Source organism: Elgaria multicarinata, chromosome 21, assembly GCF_023053635.1.
Source record: "Elgaria multicarinata webbii isolate HBS135686 ecotype San Diego chromosome 21, rElgMul1.1.pri, whole genome shotgun sequence".
Taxonomy (NCBI): domain Eukaryota; kingdom Metazoa; phylum Chordata; class Lepidosauria; order Squamata; family Anguidae; genus Elgaria; species Elgaria multicarinata.
In genome coordinates, this window is record NC_086191.1 from 5,252,903 (window position 1) to 5,272,228 (window position 19,326).

The following is a 19,326-nucleotide window of genomic DNA, read 5'->3' on the forward strand; positions in this document are numbered from 1 at the left end:
TATCCACCACCACCCCTTTTAAAGCCATCCAGACTGGTGGCCATCACTACATCTTGTGGTAATGAGTTCCATCATTTAACTATGTGCTGTGTGAAGAAGTCCTTCATTTTATTTGTCTTGGATCTCCCACCCATCAGCTTCATGGGATGACCCTGTTGGGTTCTAGTATTTTGAGAGAGGGAGAAAAATGTCCCCCAATCCACTTTCTCCATCCCATGCATAATTTTGTACACCTCTATCATGTCTCCCCTCAGCCTCCTTTTTTCCAGGCTAAACAATCCCAGTCGATGTAACCTTCCCTCGTAGGGGAGATGCTCCAGCCCATGTATCATTTGAGTTGTCCTTTTCTGAACTTCTTCCAACTCTATAATATCCTTTTTTAGGTGTGAAGACCAGAACTATACACAGTATTCTAAGTGTGGTCGCACCATAGATTTGTATAAGGGCAGTACGATACTGGCCGTTTTATTCTTAATTCCTTTTCTTATAATGCCTAACGTGGAGTTTGCCTTCTTTACAGCGGCCGCACACTGGGCGGACGTTTTCATAGATCTGTCCACCACAATCCCAAGAATTCTTTCTTGTTCGGTCACCACCAGCTCAGATCCCCTTAGATTATACTTGAAGTTGGGTTTTTTTTGCCCCAACGTGCATCACCTTACACTTGCTTCCGTTGAAACACATCTGCCTTTTGGACGCCCGCTCTCCCAGCTTGGCGAGATCCCTTTGGAGCTCTTCACAACCCCTTTGGGTTATAACCAACTTAAATAATTTGGTGAATGAATGAATGAAACTCCGGTGCGTGCAATCCCTCTGTGCACGTGAAAGCAATGGTGAAGGTGGCATTTCTGTGCACGTCCGTTTGCTTTTTAAAACCATAATAATTGGTGGGAGCCATTTCTAGGTTCGTCAGATTGCCAAAGGGAATCAAGTGACATCAACCAATATGATCCTTACCTGTTTGGTAACACTATCGATCAGCCAGGAAAACAAGGCCAAGGTGTTCTCTCTCTCTCTCTCTCTCTCTCTGCATCACAATCTCGTACGCTTGGCTTGAGTTTCCTCTGATGTTGTCTCACTTTGTACAAGGCTGGCCTTGATTTTTTTTCCCCTTTGGTAGTGCTTCTTGTCACAGTAGATCCCTTCATCCTGGCAACTAGGATGATCAGGGGTCTGGAATCAAAGCCCTATGAAGAGAGACTGGAAGAACTGGGCATGTTTAGCCTGGAGAAGAGAAGATTGAGGGGAGGCATGAGAGCCCTCTTCAAACACTTGAAAGGTTGTCACACAGAGGAGGGCCAGGATCTCTTCTCGATCCTCCCAGAGTGCAGGACACGGAATAACGGGCTCAAGTTAAAGGAAGCCAGATTCCGGCTGGACATCAGGAAAAATGTCCTGACTGTTAGAGCAGTACGACAATGGAACCAGTTACCTAGGGAGGTGGTGGGCTCTCCCACACTCGAGGCCTTCAAGAGGAAGCTGGACAACCATCTGTCAGGGATGCTTTAGGGTGGATTCCTGCATTGAGCAGGGGATTGGACTCGATGGCCTTGTAGGCCCCTTCCAACTCTACGATTCTATGATTCTACTTGGAGCACTTTTTTAAAACAAGATCAGCAGAGGGAGATCAAAAGGGTAAACTAGATTTCTTGCAAACAACACCACCCAAAATTAAAGGTAGACTTAGCCACGTTGTGGCAAAGGAGAGCGTTGATGCAGGGGTTTAAGCTAATCAAAAGGTTCTCCTTGCATCTGTCCCAAAAATGCACGGGTTGAGCTTATTTCCGTAGTGAAGGGAGGCATTTTGCAAATGATTGTTATGCTCATTAAGGTATTCCTGAGTAATTCGAAGGACACATGCAACGGAGTGTGTAAGTTAACATTGTGAAAGGGCACTTCTGAGCATGCACAAAGAGCCTTTCCATCTCCGCTAGGTAACCCTACAGTCCTTCCTAGATCCGGAGTTAGGCGTTATTTCTTTATTTGTTGCATTTATATCCTGCCTTTTTTCCTCCAAGGAACCCAAGGCGGCGTACATAATCCTCCTCCTCTCCATTTTATCCTCACAACAACAACCCTGCGAGGTAGGCTGGGCTGAGAGGCTGTGACTGGCCCAAAGTCACCCAATCGGTTTCTATGGCCAAGTGGGGACTCGAACCCGGATCTCCCGACTCCCAGTCCAACACTTTAGCCACTACGCCACACTGGTTCTCACAAGGTGTTAGGTGCTTCCTTCCCCAACAATACCTTCCAGCCTTGGACCTCAACTCCCAGTATCCCCAACCAGCCATGCTGGGAGTTGTAGTCCAACGTAGCGACAGGACACCAGGTTAGAGAAGGTTGCATTAGGGGTAGGTAAGTGCCAGGGGGAAGGGCCTTTTTGGGGGTGGCACCCTGGTTTTGCAACAACTTTCCTTGTGATGGTTGCCTTGCTCCATCTTTGCAGCACCAAGCGCCAGCCTTTTGAATAAATTCTGTTTCGCAGCCTGGTTGTCTTCTTTTTAATGCTGTGCTTTTTTCCGTTGTGTTTACTTCTTTAAATGCAACAACAAAATGGTTTCTTACTTTCTGTTTGAGTTGCGGCGTGCGTTTTCAGGAGCCGCCCAGGAAACCTCTGTGAAAGGGTGGGTTTTGTTTTAGAAAATAAAATTGATAAAATAAAATCCTAGCAATTCTAGGACCCTCAGCCCTGCTGTTTTTCAGAGGGGTGTGTGTTGGTTCCTGACATACGGCTCCCATCTCACAGAAGAAGGCTGTGTCCATTCTTTCTCAGAGACAGCATACTGGGGAGCAACTAGCCGCCATACTAGCTAAACGAAACCTGCCTATCTAGGGGCAGTTCTCTGAATATTAGCTGCCAGGATGGGAGCAGGGGAAGACTTCTCGGCCTCCACGAAATGCCACATTGGGCATCAGATGCTCCCTTTTGATGGAACTTTTGTCCTGGTCCAGGCTCTGGGGGGGTGTTGACACAGAACCCAGACCAATTCTCAGCTGGTTTTTGTTTTGGAAAAAAAAGCAAGCAAGCTTCTAGTCCCTTATGTACGTGGGGATGAACTGGAAAATGTGAGAGCAGTCTCCGGGGAAATTTTGGAAGCCTGCTTCCCCCCCCCCCCTCTCTCTCTCTCTCTCTCTCTCTCTGTGCCTCTGCTTTCCTTCCCTCCCAAGCCTTGTAGCAGAGGTTCCAAACGTGCAAAAGCTTGGATGCTTGAAAGTCAGGATATAACTATGCCAAATCTGTACAGCTCAGGTGCAGTTATTCAGCAACATCTTCCATTTCCCCGCTGTCGGTCTTTTGCGTAGCGCATAAGTGTGGCTCTGAAAATGGGGGCAGATCCAGGTGCCTGCGTCCTTAAGAGCAGGTCCATTGAAAGCGGTAGGACTCGCGTTCGTCATGATTAGCTTCAGTCCCATTGATGTCCGTGGGTCTACTCGTAAAGAAGAGCCCTGCTGGATCAGACCAACGGTCCATCTAGTCCAGCACTCTGTTCACACAGTGGCCAACCAGCCATCGGCCAGGGATGAACAAGCAGGACATAGTGCAACAGCACCCGCCCGCCCATGTTCCCCAGCAACTGAGGCACACAGGCTTACTGCCTTGAATACTGGAGGTAGCACACAACCATCAGGGATAGTAACCATGGATAGTCTTTGCCTCCAGGAATTTATCCAACCCCATTTAAAGCCATCCAGATTGGTGGCCATCACTACATCTTGTGGCAGTGAGTTCCATCATTTAACTCTGCGCTGTGTGAAGAAGTCCTTCCGTTTATTTGTCCTGGATCTCCCACCACCCAGCTTCATGGGATGACCCCGTTGGGTTCTAGTATTTTGAGAGAGGGAGAAAAATGTCTCCCGATCCACATTCTCCACACCAGGCATCATTTTGTACACCTCTATCAGGTCTCCCCTCAGCCTCCGTTTTTCCAGGCTAAACAATCCCAGTTGATGTAACCTTCCCTCATAGGGGAGATGCTCCAGCCCCTGAATCATTTGAGTTGCCCGTTTCTGCACTTTTTCTAGCTGTATAATATCTTTGTTTAGGTGCGGTGACCAGAACTGTACACAATATTCTAAGTATGGTCGCACCATCAATTTGTATAAGGGCAGTACGATACTGGCCGTTTTATCCTCAATTCCTTTTCTTATCATGCCCAACATGGACTTTGCCTTCTTTACAGCGGCCGCACGCTGGGCGGACATTCTCATCGAGCTGTCCACCACAATCCCAAGATCTCTTTCTCAGCTCAGATCCCTTTAGGTTATACTTGAAGGAACTAGAACTAGATCTAAATCTGGTCCCACCGCACGGTCTGTAGAACGGGTGGCCCATTTATTTGTTTTTACCTGGTGTTTTGGAAATCCTCACGTGTGTCTTCTCTCTCTCTCTCTCTCTCTCACTTTTTTGCAGGATGTTACAGACATTATTCAACTATTTCTGGTGGGACCGGCTGTGGTTGCCAGCCAACCTCACTTGGGCTGATCTCGAAGGCCATGATGGCCAGGTCTATAGTAAAGCATCCCACCTCTACATGACAATCCCGCTAGCTTTCGTCTTCCTGTTCATCAGACACCTCTTTGAAATGTGAGTATTCTCCTGCCTGGGGAGGGGAGGAAGGTTACACTATGGCAACAAGGGAGAGGGCCTTTTCAGTGGTGGCCCCCCACTTATGGAACAATCTCCCTGACAAGGCTTGCCTGGAGCCAACATTGTTACCTTTTCAGCATATCTTTATACATCTCTGTCTCTAGTAAGATCCTCAGGGAAGGACCCATTCTCTTTCCCGCCACCATCGGACAGACAATTGGCAGGAATGGGAGACAGGGGCTTTTTGGTGGCTGCTCCCAGGCTGTGGAACTTCCTACCAAAGGAAGCCAGAGATTAGCTCCATCTTTGATGGCCTTCTGCTGACAGACAGAGATGATAGTGGTGGTGACAATGATTCGGGCAGGCCTTTAGCCCTGTTGGTTTCATCTGGCGGGCAGGGTTTGTGTCTTAATTTTATTGGTATTTTTCACCAATTTGATTTCATGATTTGATGCGTGCTTCATCAATAAGTAAACCCGTTTTGTTCTCTCAGTGGAGAAGAAACTAATTTCAAGCTCAACACTCGGACCTTTGGTGTATGTGTGCGTGTTGTCATGGGAGGTGCAGTCCCGGATTTTGGAACAAGCCAAATAAGCCATGGCTTAGAGCCTCATATTACAAGAGGCTTCTAAATAGGTTGGCGATAACTAAGCTAGCTAAGATGAATTCACTTTGGCTTAAATACGTCGAATAGCCTGGTGTGACGTGCAGCAGAGTTGCCGTAGATGGAGAAAGTGTGGCAATGCAGCATTTAGTACTGGTGTTAATACACCGCCAACTAGAGCCGGTTTACAAGAAGTTAAAATCAACTTCCTTTATTAGTGCTGTTACACCCATCTTCTAACATTGCAAGCACTCCCTAACACTGGGTGGTACCCTTCCATTACCCTTCCTTTTATAATGTAATCCACTCCCCCCCTCCTTTTTTTATGGTTCGAGGCCTCCAAATCTTTATTATTATTATTATTATTATTATTATTATTATTATTATTATTATTTTATTTATATAGCATGTTCTGACTTTATACTGTTAGTTTTACCCTACCCAGTGCCTGTTTACCCTACCCTGTGCCTGTTTGCATTCTCTTCCCCTCCTTATTGTTTTATTATGATTTTATTAGATAGTAAGCCTATGCGGCAGGGTCTTGCTATTTACTGTTTTACTCTGTACAGCACCATGTACACTGATGGTGCTATATAAATAAATAAATAATAATAATAATAATAGCACCATCAATGTACATGTAAATCTTGAAATGGCTTAGGCTTCCAGCATGTCTGAATCCAGCCCCGGGGAGGGGCGTTAAGCCTGCCTTGCACGGGAGTGTGGTGAATTCCTCAGGAGTAGGGGGGGAGTATTTTGCCCCACTGAGATCCGATGCTCTGCCGAGGGCGGGGCAAAGGACAAGTCGAGCGTAGGAAGACGTGAGGGCCGAGTGTCGCTCCGTGGCATAATTGTGGCATTGTTTTGGTCGTCACCGGGAGCCGGCAATCCGAGTTAGGTCAGCAGCGTTCCCTAATGGCCCTGGAACAGCAAGACTGGAGCATTAAAGGGCTATTATTGAGGAGGGTTTAACAATTTTTCCTCCCCCACCAACACACACACACCTCTCCAAGGAGGAAAGAGACAAACGGAGCGTTGTTCCGGAGACTGGGCAGTCTGGCTGTGTGTGTGTGTGAGAGAGAGAGAGAGAGAGAGATGTCCTTTTTTACGATGGGGGTGGAACTGTGAGAAACATGGGGTGAGGGGCAGGCAGGGGGCATGGTTAGGCACGTCAAAGTTTTAGGGTCCAGACCCACTGGACACAAATCTCCATAAGAACATCAGAAGAGCACTGCTGGATCAGACCAAGGGTCCATCTAGTCCACCACTCCGTTTTATTTATTTATATTTATTTTCTTTATTTATTGCATTTATATACCGCTCCCATAGCCGGGGCTCTCTGGGCGGTTTACAGAAATTCTAAAACTAAGATAAAAACGAGTATACAAAATTTAAAATTCTAAAACACAGAACATACACACGTACACACCGTTCAACACAGTGGCCGGCTAGCTGTCAGCCAGGGATCCACAAGCCGGTCGCGTGTGTAACAGCACCCTCCCACCCATGTTCCCCAGCAACTGGAGCACACAGGCTTACTGCTCCTGATACGGGAGGTACCACATCGCCATCAGGGCAAGTAGCAATTCATATCCTCCTCTTCCGGGAATTTATCCAAACCCTTTTAAAGTCATCCAATTGGTGGCCATCACTACATCTTGTGGCAGTGAATTCCATAGTTTAACAATGCACTGTGTGAAGACGTCCTTCCTTTTATCAGTCCTGAATCTCCCACCAATCAGTTTCATGGGGTGACTCCGTTGGGCTCTAGTTTTTTGAGAGAGGGAGAAGAATGTCTTCCTGTCCACATTCTCCACACCAGGCATCATTTTGTCCACCTCTATCGTGTCTCCCCTCAGCCTCCTTTTTTCCAAGCTAAACCATCCCAGCTGTTGTAAACTTCCCTCATAGGGGAGTTGGTCCAGAGACAGTGTGCATAGTGGTTAGAGTGTCGGACTGGGAGTCGGGAGATCCAGGTTCTAGTCCCTGCTCAGCCATGGAAACCCACTGGGTGACTTTGGGCCAGTCATAGAATCATAGAATAGCAGAGTTGGAAGGGGCCTACAAGGCCATCGAGTCCAACCCCCTGCTCAATGCAGGAATCCACCCTAAAGCATCCCTGACACATGGTTGTCCAGCTGCCTCTTGAAGGCCTCTAGTGTGGGAGAGCCCACAACCAACCTAGGTAACTGGTTCCATTGTCGCACTGCTCTAACAGTCAGGAAGTTTTTCCTGATGTCCAGCTGGAATCTGGCTTCCTTTAACTTGAGCCCATTATTCCGTGTCCTGCACTCTGGGAGGATGGAGAAGAGATCCTGGCCCTCCTCTGTGTGACAACCTTTCAAGTCTTTGAAGAGTGCTATCCTGTCTCCCCTCAATCTTCTCTTCTCCAGGCTAAACATGCCCAGTTCTTTCAGCCTCTCCTCATAGGGCTTTGTTTCCAGACCCCTGATCATCCTGGTTGCCCTCCTCTGAACACGCTCCAGCTTGTCTGTGTCCTTCTTGAATTGTGGAGCCCAGAACTGGACGCAATACTCTAGATGGGGCCTAACCAGGGCCGAATAGAGAGGAACCAGTACCTCACGTGATTTGGAAGCTATACCTCTATTAATGCAGCCCAAAATAGCATTTGCCTTTCTTGCAGCCATATCGCACTGTTGGCTCATATTCAGCTTGCAATCTACAACAATTCCAAGATCCTTCTCGTTTGTAGTATTGCTGAGCCAAGTATCCCCCATCTTGTAACTGTGCCTTTGGTTTCTATTCCCTAAATGTAGAACTTGGCATTTATCCCTATTAAATTTCATCCTGTTGTTTTCAGCCCAGCACTCCAGCCTGTCAAGATCACTTTGAAGTTTGTTTCTGTCTTCCAGGGTATTAGCTATCCCACCCAATATGGTGTCATCTGCAAATTTGATCAGCGTTCCCTGCACCTCCTCGTCCAAATCATTAATAAAAATGTTGAAGAGCACTGGGCCCAGGACTGAGCCCTGCGGCACCCCACTCGTTGCCTGTCCCCAGTTTGAGAAGGTTCCATTGAGAAGTACTCTTTGAGTCCGATTCTGTAGCCAACTGTGAATCCACCTAATAGTTGTTCCATCTAGCCCACTTTTAGCTAGTTTGTTAATCAGAATGTCATGTGGTACAGTCACTGATTCTCAGCCTAACATACCTTGTTGTGAGGATCAAAATGGAGAAAAGGAGGAACATATAAGATGCCCTGGGTTTTTGCAAGAGGGAAAAAAGTGGGATATAAGTGCAATAATGAATAAATACCATAAATGTCTCCATTTAGAAACCAGCTTAAAGCCGCCCTCTTCCTGCAGGCATGAAATCTTTGGTCTGTTGCTCCGATTATTAACTGTTCTGATAACTCTTCAATACTTTTAGTGTTTTGATGTTTTGATAGTTTCATCGTTGCAGCTTATTGTGGGTGTTTCATTGGGGGGAATTTTGTAGGCGGGAACGGACAGGAGCTTAAATCTCACAGAATCCTGTTTTCTTCGGCTTTTATCACTGGACACTTAAAGCAGCGCCGATTCAAGGGGAGGGAACCTGTTATGGAACTTTTTATTTTTTCTCTTTGGAAGTATTGAGTGTTTTTGAAGCAGGATGTTAAAATAATCCCGCTGGGAAACTTGTAGCCCCAAGATTCAAAGCTTGTAACCTGAGTGTAGGTGACCAGCCCTCCGGTTTAAGCTTGCTGCCGGAGGCAGGACATCTGTACCTGTTCTTGCACGCTACCCTGGCTGTGTTGACCAGGAAAGGGGGGGGGATACAGTTATGGAAGAAGTGGGAGGAGCCTATGGCCACCCCCTCCCTCACTTGATTTTAAACCGCTCAGAGAGCTTCGGCTATGGGGCAGTATATAAATGTAATAAATAAAATTGGGGGATTTTAAAGTCCCATGGTCCATTTTTGGGGGGTGGGGGGGTGTTGTGAGGGGAATCTGGCTCTTTTCACGGCACATAACAGACCTGGTTCCCAGCCAAACAGGCCCAGAATCTCTCAAGCACACAACACATTGTTTTTTTCTCTCTAATGTGCCCCCACCCGAAAAAAATACTGCTTTTTGAGCACTTTTCTTTCTTTATTTATTGCATTTGTACACCGCCCCATAGCAGAAGCACTCTGGGCAAGTTCAGATAAGATCAAAACACATTAAAGCAATCTATGAAAATTAAAAACCAGAAAAACATGCAATATACACATACATTTAAAAACCACTCTAGCTACTTTTAAAAACAGACCCAGGCAAAGGTTCGTCTTTTGGGTTTGTACCGCCACCTAGTGGCTGGTGTGGGATTTATCCAATCTGGGGGGGGGGGTTCACGCCAATTTTTTTCACTGGAAGCTGCTTGCAGAAATGTTGAGTATTAGGAGAATTGCCATCAACGTTTCTCTATTGCTTACGTTTAGATTTATTTGTAGATATTCTGATTTTCGGAAAAGTCAGAAACGGGCTTCCTTAATGCTGAAAATTTAAGTGATTTAAAAAACGGTTCGGGCCCCCGAAATCCTCGGTGCGTTTTGACCTCTGTTTGAATGAAGGGGGCTGGAGTGTGTTTTGGGGGGTGCTTGGCTGTACTAGGATCATAGAATCATAGAACAGTAGAGTTGGAAGGGGCCCTTTAAGGCCATCAAGTCCAACCCCCTGCTCAATGCAGGAATCCACCTTGAAGCATCCCTGATAGTTGAATGTTTGTGTCCTTCTTGTTCCTCTCCACCCACAAAAGAAGAAAAGAGCCAGTGTGGTGTAGTAGTTTGAGTGCTGGACTTGGAGTCTGGAAATCCGGGTTCTAGTCCCGACTTGGCCATTGAAACCCACTGGGTGACTTTGGGCCAGTCATGGACTCTCAGCCCAACCCACCTCACAGGGTTGTTGTTGTGAGGATAACATGGAGAGGAGGAGGATTATGTATGCCACCTTGGGTTCCTTGGAGGAAAAAGGCCGGCATATAAATGCAATAAATAAATAAAATAAAATAAAAAGGACAATGCCAAGAGAAGTCTGAACATGTGTGGCAAGCCAAACTTCATAGAATCATAGAATAGCAGAGTTGGAAGGGGCCTACAAGGCCATCGAGTCCAACCCCCCTGCTCAATGCGGGAATCCAGCTCCGTGTTTCAGAGTGGGTGGTGAAAGGCTGTACTTGACTTTGGTGAGGAAGGGGCACTCCGTACATGCTCCAAGGAACTCTTGTGTCTCAATTGATACGAATTTCCCCCAAGGCCAAGCTTGGGTGTTGAATGGTTTTCCGGCCTCAGACCCGACTCAAATTCAGACCTGGTTGTTGCGAGGTGTTTTCCAGGGCTGTTTCCAGAACGTTCCCCTCGAAATGTGCATTCCAAACCCTTTTACAACTGTGTATCTTCCCCCCCCCCTCTCTTTTTCCCTCCCTCCCCTTCTGGCTGCCAACTTCTCCTTCAGATACGTGGCCACGCCACTAGCTGCCCTTTTGAACATCAAAGAGAAAGTCCGGTTAAAAGCTCCACCAAACCCTGTGCTAGAAAAATTTTACACTTCTTCCTGTAAACATCCCAAACAGGTAAGTTGGCTTAAGAAATCGTGTGTGCATATCCAAAAAAATCCTAAAAATTAATATCCAACTGAAAACGGAATACTTTCTTTTGGGATTTATGGATGAGCAGATGAAAAAGAATCACGGGTCTGTATTCTTATGTATGACGACAGCGTCAAGATTACTTTATGCACAGAGATGGACGGGCAAAATAATGCCCACAACAGAGGAATGGGTACTGAAGGCGTTTGAGCTAACGGAGATGGCGAAACTCACGGCAATAATGAGAGAAAAATCGACTTTTAAGTTTTGTAACTGAATGGGAACCTTTTGTAAACTTTATGAAGGGGACGAGAAAAAGACGAGTTGTACCTCTGTCGATTCAACCAATAATGTAGAAAATGTTAAGAGAGAAATTAGAGATTTGGATTTGACAGTGATAGAGTAAGGAAAAATAACATCGTTACATGCTTTTGCTGGGGAGAATATTGGAAAAACATTTTATTTTATTTTTTATTATTTTTCCTTTGTTTGGTTTTGGGGGTGTGTCTGCCTATATGTATTATATTTTGGTTTATTGGTGTTTGGAAATAATAATAAAAAAGATTAATTCAGAAAGAAATAGGAAGAAATAGAGAACCCCCTTTTAAAAAATCACTGGGAAATATGTCGAGTATACAAAAAGGATTTACTTCCGAGTATTTCCCCAATATCACCAGTGATAATGATGCGGAATATCCCGGGAAACTTAAAAGATAAGTTGAGGAAAAGTTTAATAGAGAGAAAAGTAATGAAGTTAATAGATTGTCTAGAAAAGATGAGAACTCGAGAAGAATTAATGGAGAGATTAAAAGAGAGAAATTTAACGTGGTTAAATTATTTCCAATTAGAACAATGGACGAAGAAATGGTTAAAGGATAATGGAGAGTGCAGAGCGACTACGAAATTTGAGGAGCTGTCTTAAAAAAAGAAATTGAGAAAAGGGAAAATAAATTAATAAAAGGGTTAACGAGTGAAATATATAGAATATTAGTTGAAAAGGGGGAGACGGAAAGTACTGGCAAGATGGTTTGGGAAACTGACTTGAAGGAACAAATAAGGCAACAGAGCTAGGAAGGAATATGGAAACAAAGAGTGTTGAGAAATATGTCTGTGAGGATAAAAGAAAATTATTATAAGATTGTATGGAGGTGGTATCTAACCCCGGTGAGATTAAATAAAATAAATAAGTTGAATTCAGCAAATTGCTGGAGAGGTTGTCAAAAAAAGGGAACGTATTTACATATACGAATACGAATTCGTATTCGGTGGGAATACGAATTTGTACAAAAATTATGGAAAATGGTGTTTAATGAGATAAAAGAAATTTTAGGAATGGAGATTGAAGAGGCACCTATAGTGGCATTGTTATCATAGTGTGTGTGTGCCTACGAGGGAGAGAGAGAGAGAGAGAGAGAAACTCACCTGCTTTGCCAGAGAAGGTAGCATGTTTTGATACCTGGCAGGTAAGGTTGGTGCAGACTCCAGGCTGAGACTCCTGAGCACAGCATGAACAGTAAAAGACAGCAGAAAACACAGATGCAAAACTTCCGGCCCGTGGATCCAAATCCGCCACTCTGGAGTTGCCCAGATGGCTACACCCAGCGAAGGCTGGTGGCTCCAAGCACCGTGGGGCAGTGAACCCCGCTCCGGGTTTTACTTTGAGCTCTTCAAAGTGTTCTGCGATTAGACCTCGCTTAGGTGTTCTGGACCTTGGAGAGTTCCTTTCGCGCTCTGACTGAAACCCGGAGCGGATTCACGCCTCCACTGACCTTGGAGAGCTCCTGGCTGGTTCTGACTGGAACCTGGAGCGGATTCGCCGCTCCACTGATGTTGGAGCCACCAGCCTCTGGTGCCACTGATATTTTGGGCTTTCTCCTTTTGCCCCACTCAAACGCGGCCCCCGAGAGCGTCCGCGGAATCGAATTCGGCCCGCGAGCCGAAAGGCGTTCAACACCCTTGCTTTAAAGGGTCGCTCTGGCCCAGGTTTGAATGAGGGTCTCGGAGTATCCGATCTCCCCTGACCCCCCCTTCCTCTTCTTTCCCTCCATGCAGGCTGATGTCGAGGCGCTCTCGAAGAAAACCAGCTGCACCCCGCGGCAGGTGGAGCGCTGGTTCCGCCGGCGACGCAATCAGGACCGGCCCAGCTTGCTGAAGAAGTTCCGGGAGGCCAGGTAGATAAGAGCGGGCCATCGCCGCGGGGCTGGCGCATTGCATTGTGGGTGAAGGATGGGCCTTCTCCTGTGCCCACCTTTGCCACGTCTCTCTCCACGTTGCGTGAGGTGCACGTCGGCAGCTGGGAGCCGGGATCGGCCAGGGTTGTCCACCTTGCTCCAGTGTCCCATTTGCACATTCAGGGCATTCTTTTCAGGACTAGGGAAGGGACGGTGTCCATGCCAGCCGTGGGCCAACTTTCAGTCTTCCAGATGTTGCTGGACGACACAGCTATCCCCCTTCCCCGTTGGCTATGCCGGCTAGTACTGACGGAAGCTCGAATCCATCAACATCTGGCAGGCCACAGAATGGCCCTCCCTGTTTTATGTTAATGTGACGTATTCCTATTTCTTGCCGAGGAAGGCAAGGTGTGCCACGGCTATGCCCCTTCTGAGAGCGGGGGTAGTTGAAGAAGGCCCCGTCTCCATTTTCGCCCTGGAAGTCCCGCAAATAGAAAGCTAGCGTGTCCAGGGGAAGGCCCAACCCCAGTATTTCTCCCTGAACTCCTAGTTTCCTAGGTGTGGGGAATCTTCCTTGATTATCTTCGTTTGGGGTATGGAGGAGCGTTCTCCACGTTGCAGTTGGGTGCTTGGACAATGGGCGACACTCTAAAAGGAAGGAGGGCCCAAATTAACCCAGTGATGGCTGAGCAGGCTTAGTAACCGAAACGTGGAATGGAGTTTCTTGGAAAAGAGCATGGCTGGCAGCCTGCACGGGAACTCTTTGCCCTATAATACCTCAGTGCAGTTCCCTCCTTCTTGTTTTTTTTTTTCTATTTGGAAAGTCTGCAAAGCAGTTTATGATTAAATAAGAAAAGAAAAATTAACCTGGCCCCAGAGCGATCCATTGGATATCGGTCCAACTGGAATAAATATAATCTGGACAACAGCTGCATATATGTGGATCAGGTGGAGGTCCTAAGGTGGTGAGGGCGAGGCACTCTGCACATGCCCAGAGGCACTCCTGAGAGGCTTGATGTATTTATTTTTATGTGTTCAGGGGGGGAAAAAACATTTTGTGCTTCCTTTTTCAGTTGGAGGTTCACCTTTTACCTTATTGCTTTCATTGCTGGCCTGGCTGTCATCGCAGATGTAAGTACAATATCTCTTTTCTCCCCCTCTGAATTTTCTGATTTAATCATCCTTTGTAATTGTCCACTCTTTCTTTCGTTCCCCACTTCCCTTCGCTCTACAGAACCTCCCTAAATCGTTCACCTCTCTCTCTTTTATTATCTTTGTGTCCCGATCTTGCAGAAACCTTGGTTTTACGATCTCCAAAAAGTTTGGGAAGGGTATCCCGTTCAGGTGAGTCAACGTTGAAACTAAAAAGTATTTTTGTTTTATTCTTTGTAAACTATCCTTTTTCCTTTTTCTCCATGGAATTTTATTTTGAAGTTAAAGTTTAAAAAGGCAACTAAAAGACCAACAATGTACATCGTGAGGCTGATGACACAAAATTGGGTGGGATAGCGAATACCCTGGAAGACAGAAACAAACTTCAAAGTGATCTTGATAGGCTGGAGTGCTGGGCTGAAAACAACAGGATAAAATTTAATAGGGATAAATGCCAAGTTCTACATCTAGGAAATAGAAACCAAAGGCACAGTTACAAGATACTTGGCTCAGCAATACTACAAACGAGAAGGATCTTGGAATTATTGTAGATCCAAGCTGAATATGAGCCAACAGTGCAATATGGCTGCAAGAAAGGCAAATGCTATTTGGGGCTGCATTAATAGAAGTATAGCTTCCAAATCGCGTGAGGTACTGGTTCCTCTCTATTCGGCCCTGGTTAGGCCTCATCTAGAGTATTGCGTCCAGTTCTGGGCTCCACAATTCAAGAAGGACGCAGACAAGCTGGAGCGTGTTCAGAGGAGGGCAACCAGGATGATCAGGGGTCTGGAAACAAAGCCCTATGAAGAGAGACTGAAAGAACTGGGCCTGTTTAGCCTGGAGAAGAGAAGATTGAGGGGAGACAGGATAGCACTCTTCAAATACTTAAAAGGCTGTCACACAGAGGAGGGCCAGGATCTCTTCTCGATCCTCCCAGAGTGCAGGACACGGAATAACGGGCTCAAGTTAAAGGAAGCCAGATTCCAGCTGGACATCAGGAAAAACTTCCTGACTGTTAGAGCAGTACGACAATGGAATCAGTTACCAAGGGAGGTTGTGGGCTCTCCCACACTAGAGGCTTTCAAGAGGCAGCTGGACAACCATCTGTCAGGGATGCTTTAGGGTGGATTCCTGCATTGAGCAGGGGGTTGGACTGGATGGCCTTGTAGGCCCCTTCCAGCTCTGCTATTCTATGATTCTATGACTGGCCCAAAGTCACCCAGTGGGTTTCCATGGCTGAGCAGGGACTAGAACCTGGATCTATTCTATGATTCTATGATCATCATATAAAAGAATTACTAAAGAAACAAAAGAAATTCACTAAATTATCATTCTATTCTATTATCAATATGCTTGCAGAAGATCTATAGTAAAACAGGCTAAGGAGGAATTCAATACCTAACAAAAGTTACGCAGCATATAAAAGATTATTTTGTGCATGTCAGAAAAAATATAGACTGCTGTATGTGGTTGGAATTTGATCAAATGTTTGAACAGCTTCTACATAGGAAATAAATGGAGACCATGGTGCTGTAATATCACTCTTGGAGTTAGGATTCCTTGTTGCTGCTATTGCTAAGTTTACACAAAGACATAGACCTGGTTTGCACGTAATGGTGACACAGAGTGACACAAGTGAACTCTGCCCTATGGGTTGTTAACCACAAACAACCCAGGAAGAGAGCCCATGGTTTATTGTTGGGTTATGAACTCTGGGTTGTTTGTTTATTTATGTATTTATTTACTTTATTAAATTTATATACCGCCCCATTGCTGAAGCTCTCGGGGTGGCTTACAAAAGTTAAAAAAGTGAACATTAAAAAGTATACAAAAATTTAAAACCATCAAAAATATAAAAACAACAGTATCCATTTAACAACAACAGTTCTAGGGTCCATTAAAAAGCAAACAAACGTAGCATATTTATTTATTAAATTTATATACCGCCCCCATAGCTAGAGCTCTCTGGGCGGTTTACAGAACGTTGTTAAATGCTGTTAAAATGCCTGGGAGAAGAGAAAGGTCTTGACCTGGCGCCGAAAAGATAACAACGTTGGCGCCAGGCGAGCCTTATCGGGAAGATCATTCCACAGTCGGGGGTCCACCACCGAAAAGGCCCTCTCCCTTGTTGTCATCCTCCGAGCTTCCCTCGGAGTAGGCACTTGGCGGAGGACCTTAGATGTTGAGATGTTGAACTACCCATAGTTAAATCATTGTGGTTAACTACCCATAGTTAAACCATAGTGCAGAGTTCACACATAACCACAACCCACAATTCAACAATAGCCCATACTCAACCCGTACTGTAGGTTGTGAATGTGCAAACCAGGTCATAAACTCCCAAATTATATCAACCCGCTGCTGATAAGTTGGCTGCTTTGGTGTCTTCCAATTTGCACTCTATATGTGACTTTGCAGGTGCATAAAACTAAAAGGTGTATAAGATTGATGCAGGGATCCAGGGCTATTTGGTTCAGAAGAATGAAGAAACGTACCTTTAGGCGTTCCCAGCAGTCTAAGATGGAGAAATTCCTGGTAGAAATTTGCAACCACGTCCCCAAACTCCGGCTCCGTTGAACATTCCCACCAAAGATGAAAGTACAAACAGATCTGACCGCATCTTTTCCACTTACTATAATTCAGATGTATTAGGTAAAGCCTCAGAGGAATAACGTTGAGAGCATTGAGAACTTTGCTTTGTGCTTCCTTTATATTATTATTTTTTACATTTTTATTTAAAATGATTTCTGGCTCACCTTTTGATTTAAAACAACAAAATCCACAGGCCCTGGGGGAGAAGGAAGTATCAATACATTCAATACATACACACTGGCAATCAGAGTGAACTCTGCCCTATGGGCTGTTAACCACAAACAACCCAGGAAGAGAGCCCATGGTTCATTGATGGGTTATGAACTCTGGGTTGTTTGTTTATTTATTTATTTTATTAAATTTATATACCGCCCTATAGCCAAAGCTCTCTGGGCAGTTTACAAAAGTTAAAAATAGTGAACATCAAAAATGGAAGTCAATACAAGAGTAGTAATTAAGCAGCCCTGAACATTATATAGTTATAATGGCAGCTTCAAGACAGCTAAGAGCAAAAAATTGGAAGACAGCAAGGATGCTAACCGTAGGCATGTGGAAAAGGAAAATTTGGGAAATAGCAATTAGTGAAAAATTGACACAGAAGTTACAATTTCAAAGAGGAATAAAGCAAAGAGATAATTTTAAGAAGGATTGGCCAAATATATATATAGAATATATGAAGAAAGAAAAGAATAGAACAACTTTGTATTTGTGCTCATATCAATATTTTATATTTTATACTGTATTTTATATTATGGTTTTATACTGTTGTTTTATACTTTGAATGTTTTTAATTTTTGTGAACCGCCCAGAGAGCTCCGGCTATTGGGCGGTATAGAAATGTAATAAATAAATAAATAAATAAATTTCGGCAGAAGCTTTATAGGAGACTCTGGGACTCCTGAAAAAGAAGTAGGGCTATAAAAACAATATAAAATAACTCAAAATAAAATGGAAGAGATAAAGAAAAAGGATATACCATCCTAGAAAGAAAAAAATAGGGGGAATTTATGTGAGATGGACAGAGCTGGGGGAGGGAACAGGGTAAAGGAATAAAAGGTGAAGCTTGAAAAGAAAGTAATTTTGTTAAAATTTCTGGCTGAAAAAAAGTTTACTGTATTTTGTATGTTTGCTTACATATATATTGGGAATATATATATATATACACACACACACACACACACAGATTCTACTACAACCTCCAGATGTTTTGGACTCCAGTTACCATCACTCCTAGCTATCATGGTCAGTGCTCAGGAATTATGGGGGTTGTAGTCCCAAACATCTGGGCAGCCTGCCCCTGGGATTGCAGGTGGTCCCTCCAAAGCGTTCAAGGTAGCTCACCTGCTTCTCTTCCACCTCCCCCGTCCCAACTAAACTTTATCTTCACAACAACCCTGCAAGGGAGAAAAAGAGGTGAAACGTTCCGCTGCGTCTCTGTGTTCCCTGCTGACGTTTGGAAATTCAAAGCGGTCTGCAGCTGGTAAAAGTTGAAGGCTTGAGGCCAATTTGGACTCTTTCTGTTTTCAGATTACGGGCATCCGAAACGCATACTCTCAAACACACACCCAAATCATTTTTATGTGTTGTTTGCAAACACGCTTTCAGCTGAACCCAGATATTTTGCTCTTCTCCAGGTCTTGTTACCATCCCAGTACTGGTATTACATAATCGAGCTGTCTTTCTACTGGTCTCTTCTGTTCAGGATCGCCTCGGATGTGAAGCGGAAAGTGAGTTGATTTTTTTGAGAGTGTGGGGCGTTTCGTTCACGACCGGATCTGTCCTGCGTTTGCACTGGCAAACTTACTGCTGGCTTTAAGCACCTGACCATGGCAGTTAGGGACTCTGCCATGTTAAAAACACAATGTCCAAAATCCACTGTTGGGAAATACCTTTATTAGGACGGACTGAAATTGCGTAAAAGTGTGCAAGCTTTTAGGTTCTCCAGAGTGCTTCATCAGACGAAGGTGTTACAACGAAAAGCAAACTCCTTGTGCTGGGCGTGGCCATGCAGGGAAAGATGGGGGAAAGACCGATTTTAGCTTTTCCAGCCCATTTTAGCTTTTCTCCGTCGGTAGGAAAATGGCACGCAGAAGCATCACTGCCTTTATGTTGGGTCACAGAGATAACAGGAGGCACAGCGAGGCAGATAGAGGCTCAGTTCAGACAACAGGAAAAATTTCCTGACTGTTAGAGCAGGACGGCAATGGAACCAGTGACCTAGGGAGGTAGTGGGCTCTCCCACACTAGAGGCCTTCAAGAGGCAGCTGGACAACCATCTGTCAGGGATGCTTTAGGATGGATTCCTGCATTGAGCAGAGGGTTGGACTTGATGGCCTTGTAGGTCCCTTCGAACTCTGCGATTCTATGAGAATGAGGTCTGGTTTCATATTTGGATTCAGGGAGAGTGTTCGTCGAAGGGTTCTTGAGTATTGAGTCCAGTTCTGGGCACCACACTTCAAGAAGGATGCAGTTAAGCTGGAGAGGGTTCAGAGGAGGGCAACCAGGATGATCAGGGGTCTGGAAACAAAGCCCTATGAAGAGAGACTGAAAGAACTGGGCCTGTTTAGCCTGGAGAAGAGAAGATTGAGGGGAGACATGACAGCACTCTTCAAACACTTGAAAGGTTGTCACACAGAGGAGGGCCAGGATCTCTTC

The 19,326-nt window shown here is 45.2% G+C and overlaps 1 protein-coding gene across 3 annotated transcripts in view; it reads left to right on the forward strand.

Annotated features, from left to right (window-relative positions):
- Window positions 1-19,326, forward strand: part of CERS2 (ceramide synthase 2) — a 76,043-nt gene that overhangs the window by 48,310 nt on the left and 8,407 nt on the right. For all 3 annotated transcript variants that reach the window (XM_063145730.1, XM_063145731.1, XM_063145732.1), the window contains exons 2-7: window positions 4,412-4,585; window positions 10,624-10,741; window positions 12,809-12,927; window positions 14,001-14,058; window positions 14,221-14,271; window positions 18,306-18,398. In XM_063145730.1, the coding sequence (XP_063001800.1) occupies window positions 4,413-4,585; window positions 10,624-10,741; window positions 12,809-12,927; window positions 14,001-14,058; window positions 14,221-14,271; window positions 18,306-18,398 (612 nt within the window). In that variant the 5' untranslated portion in view covers window position 4,412. The remainder of the gene's footprint in view (window positions 1-4,411; window positions 4,586-10,623; window positions 10,742-12,808; window positions 12,928-14,000; window positions 14,059-14,220; window positions 14,272-18,305; window positions 18,399-19,326) is intronic.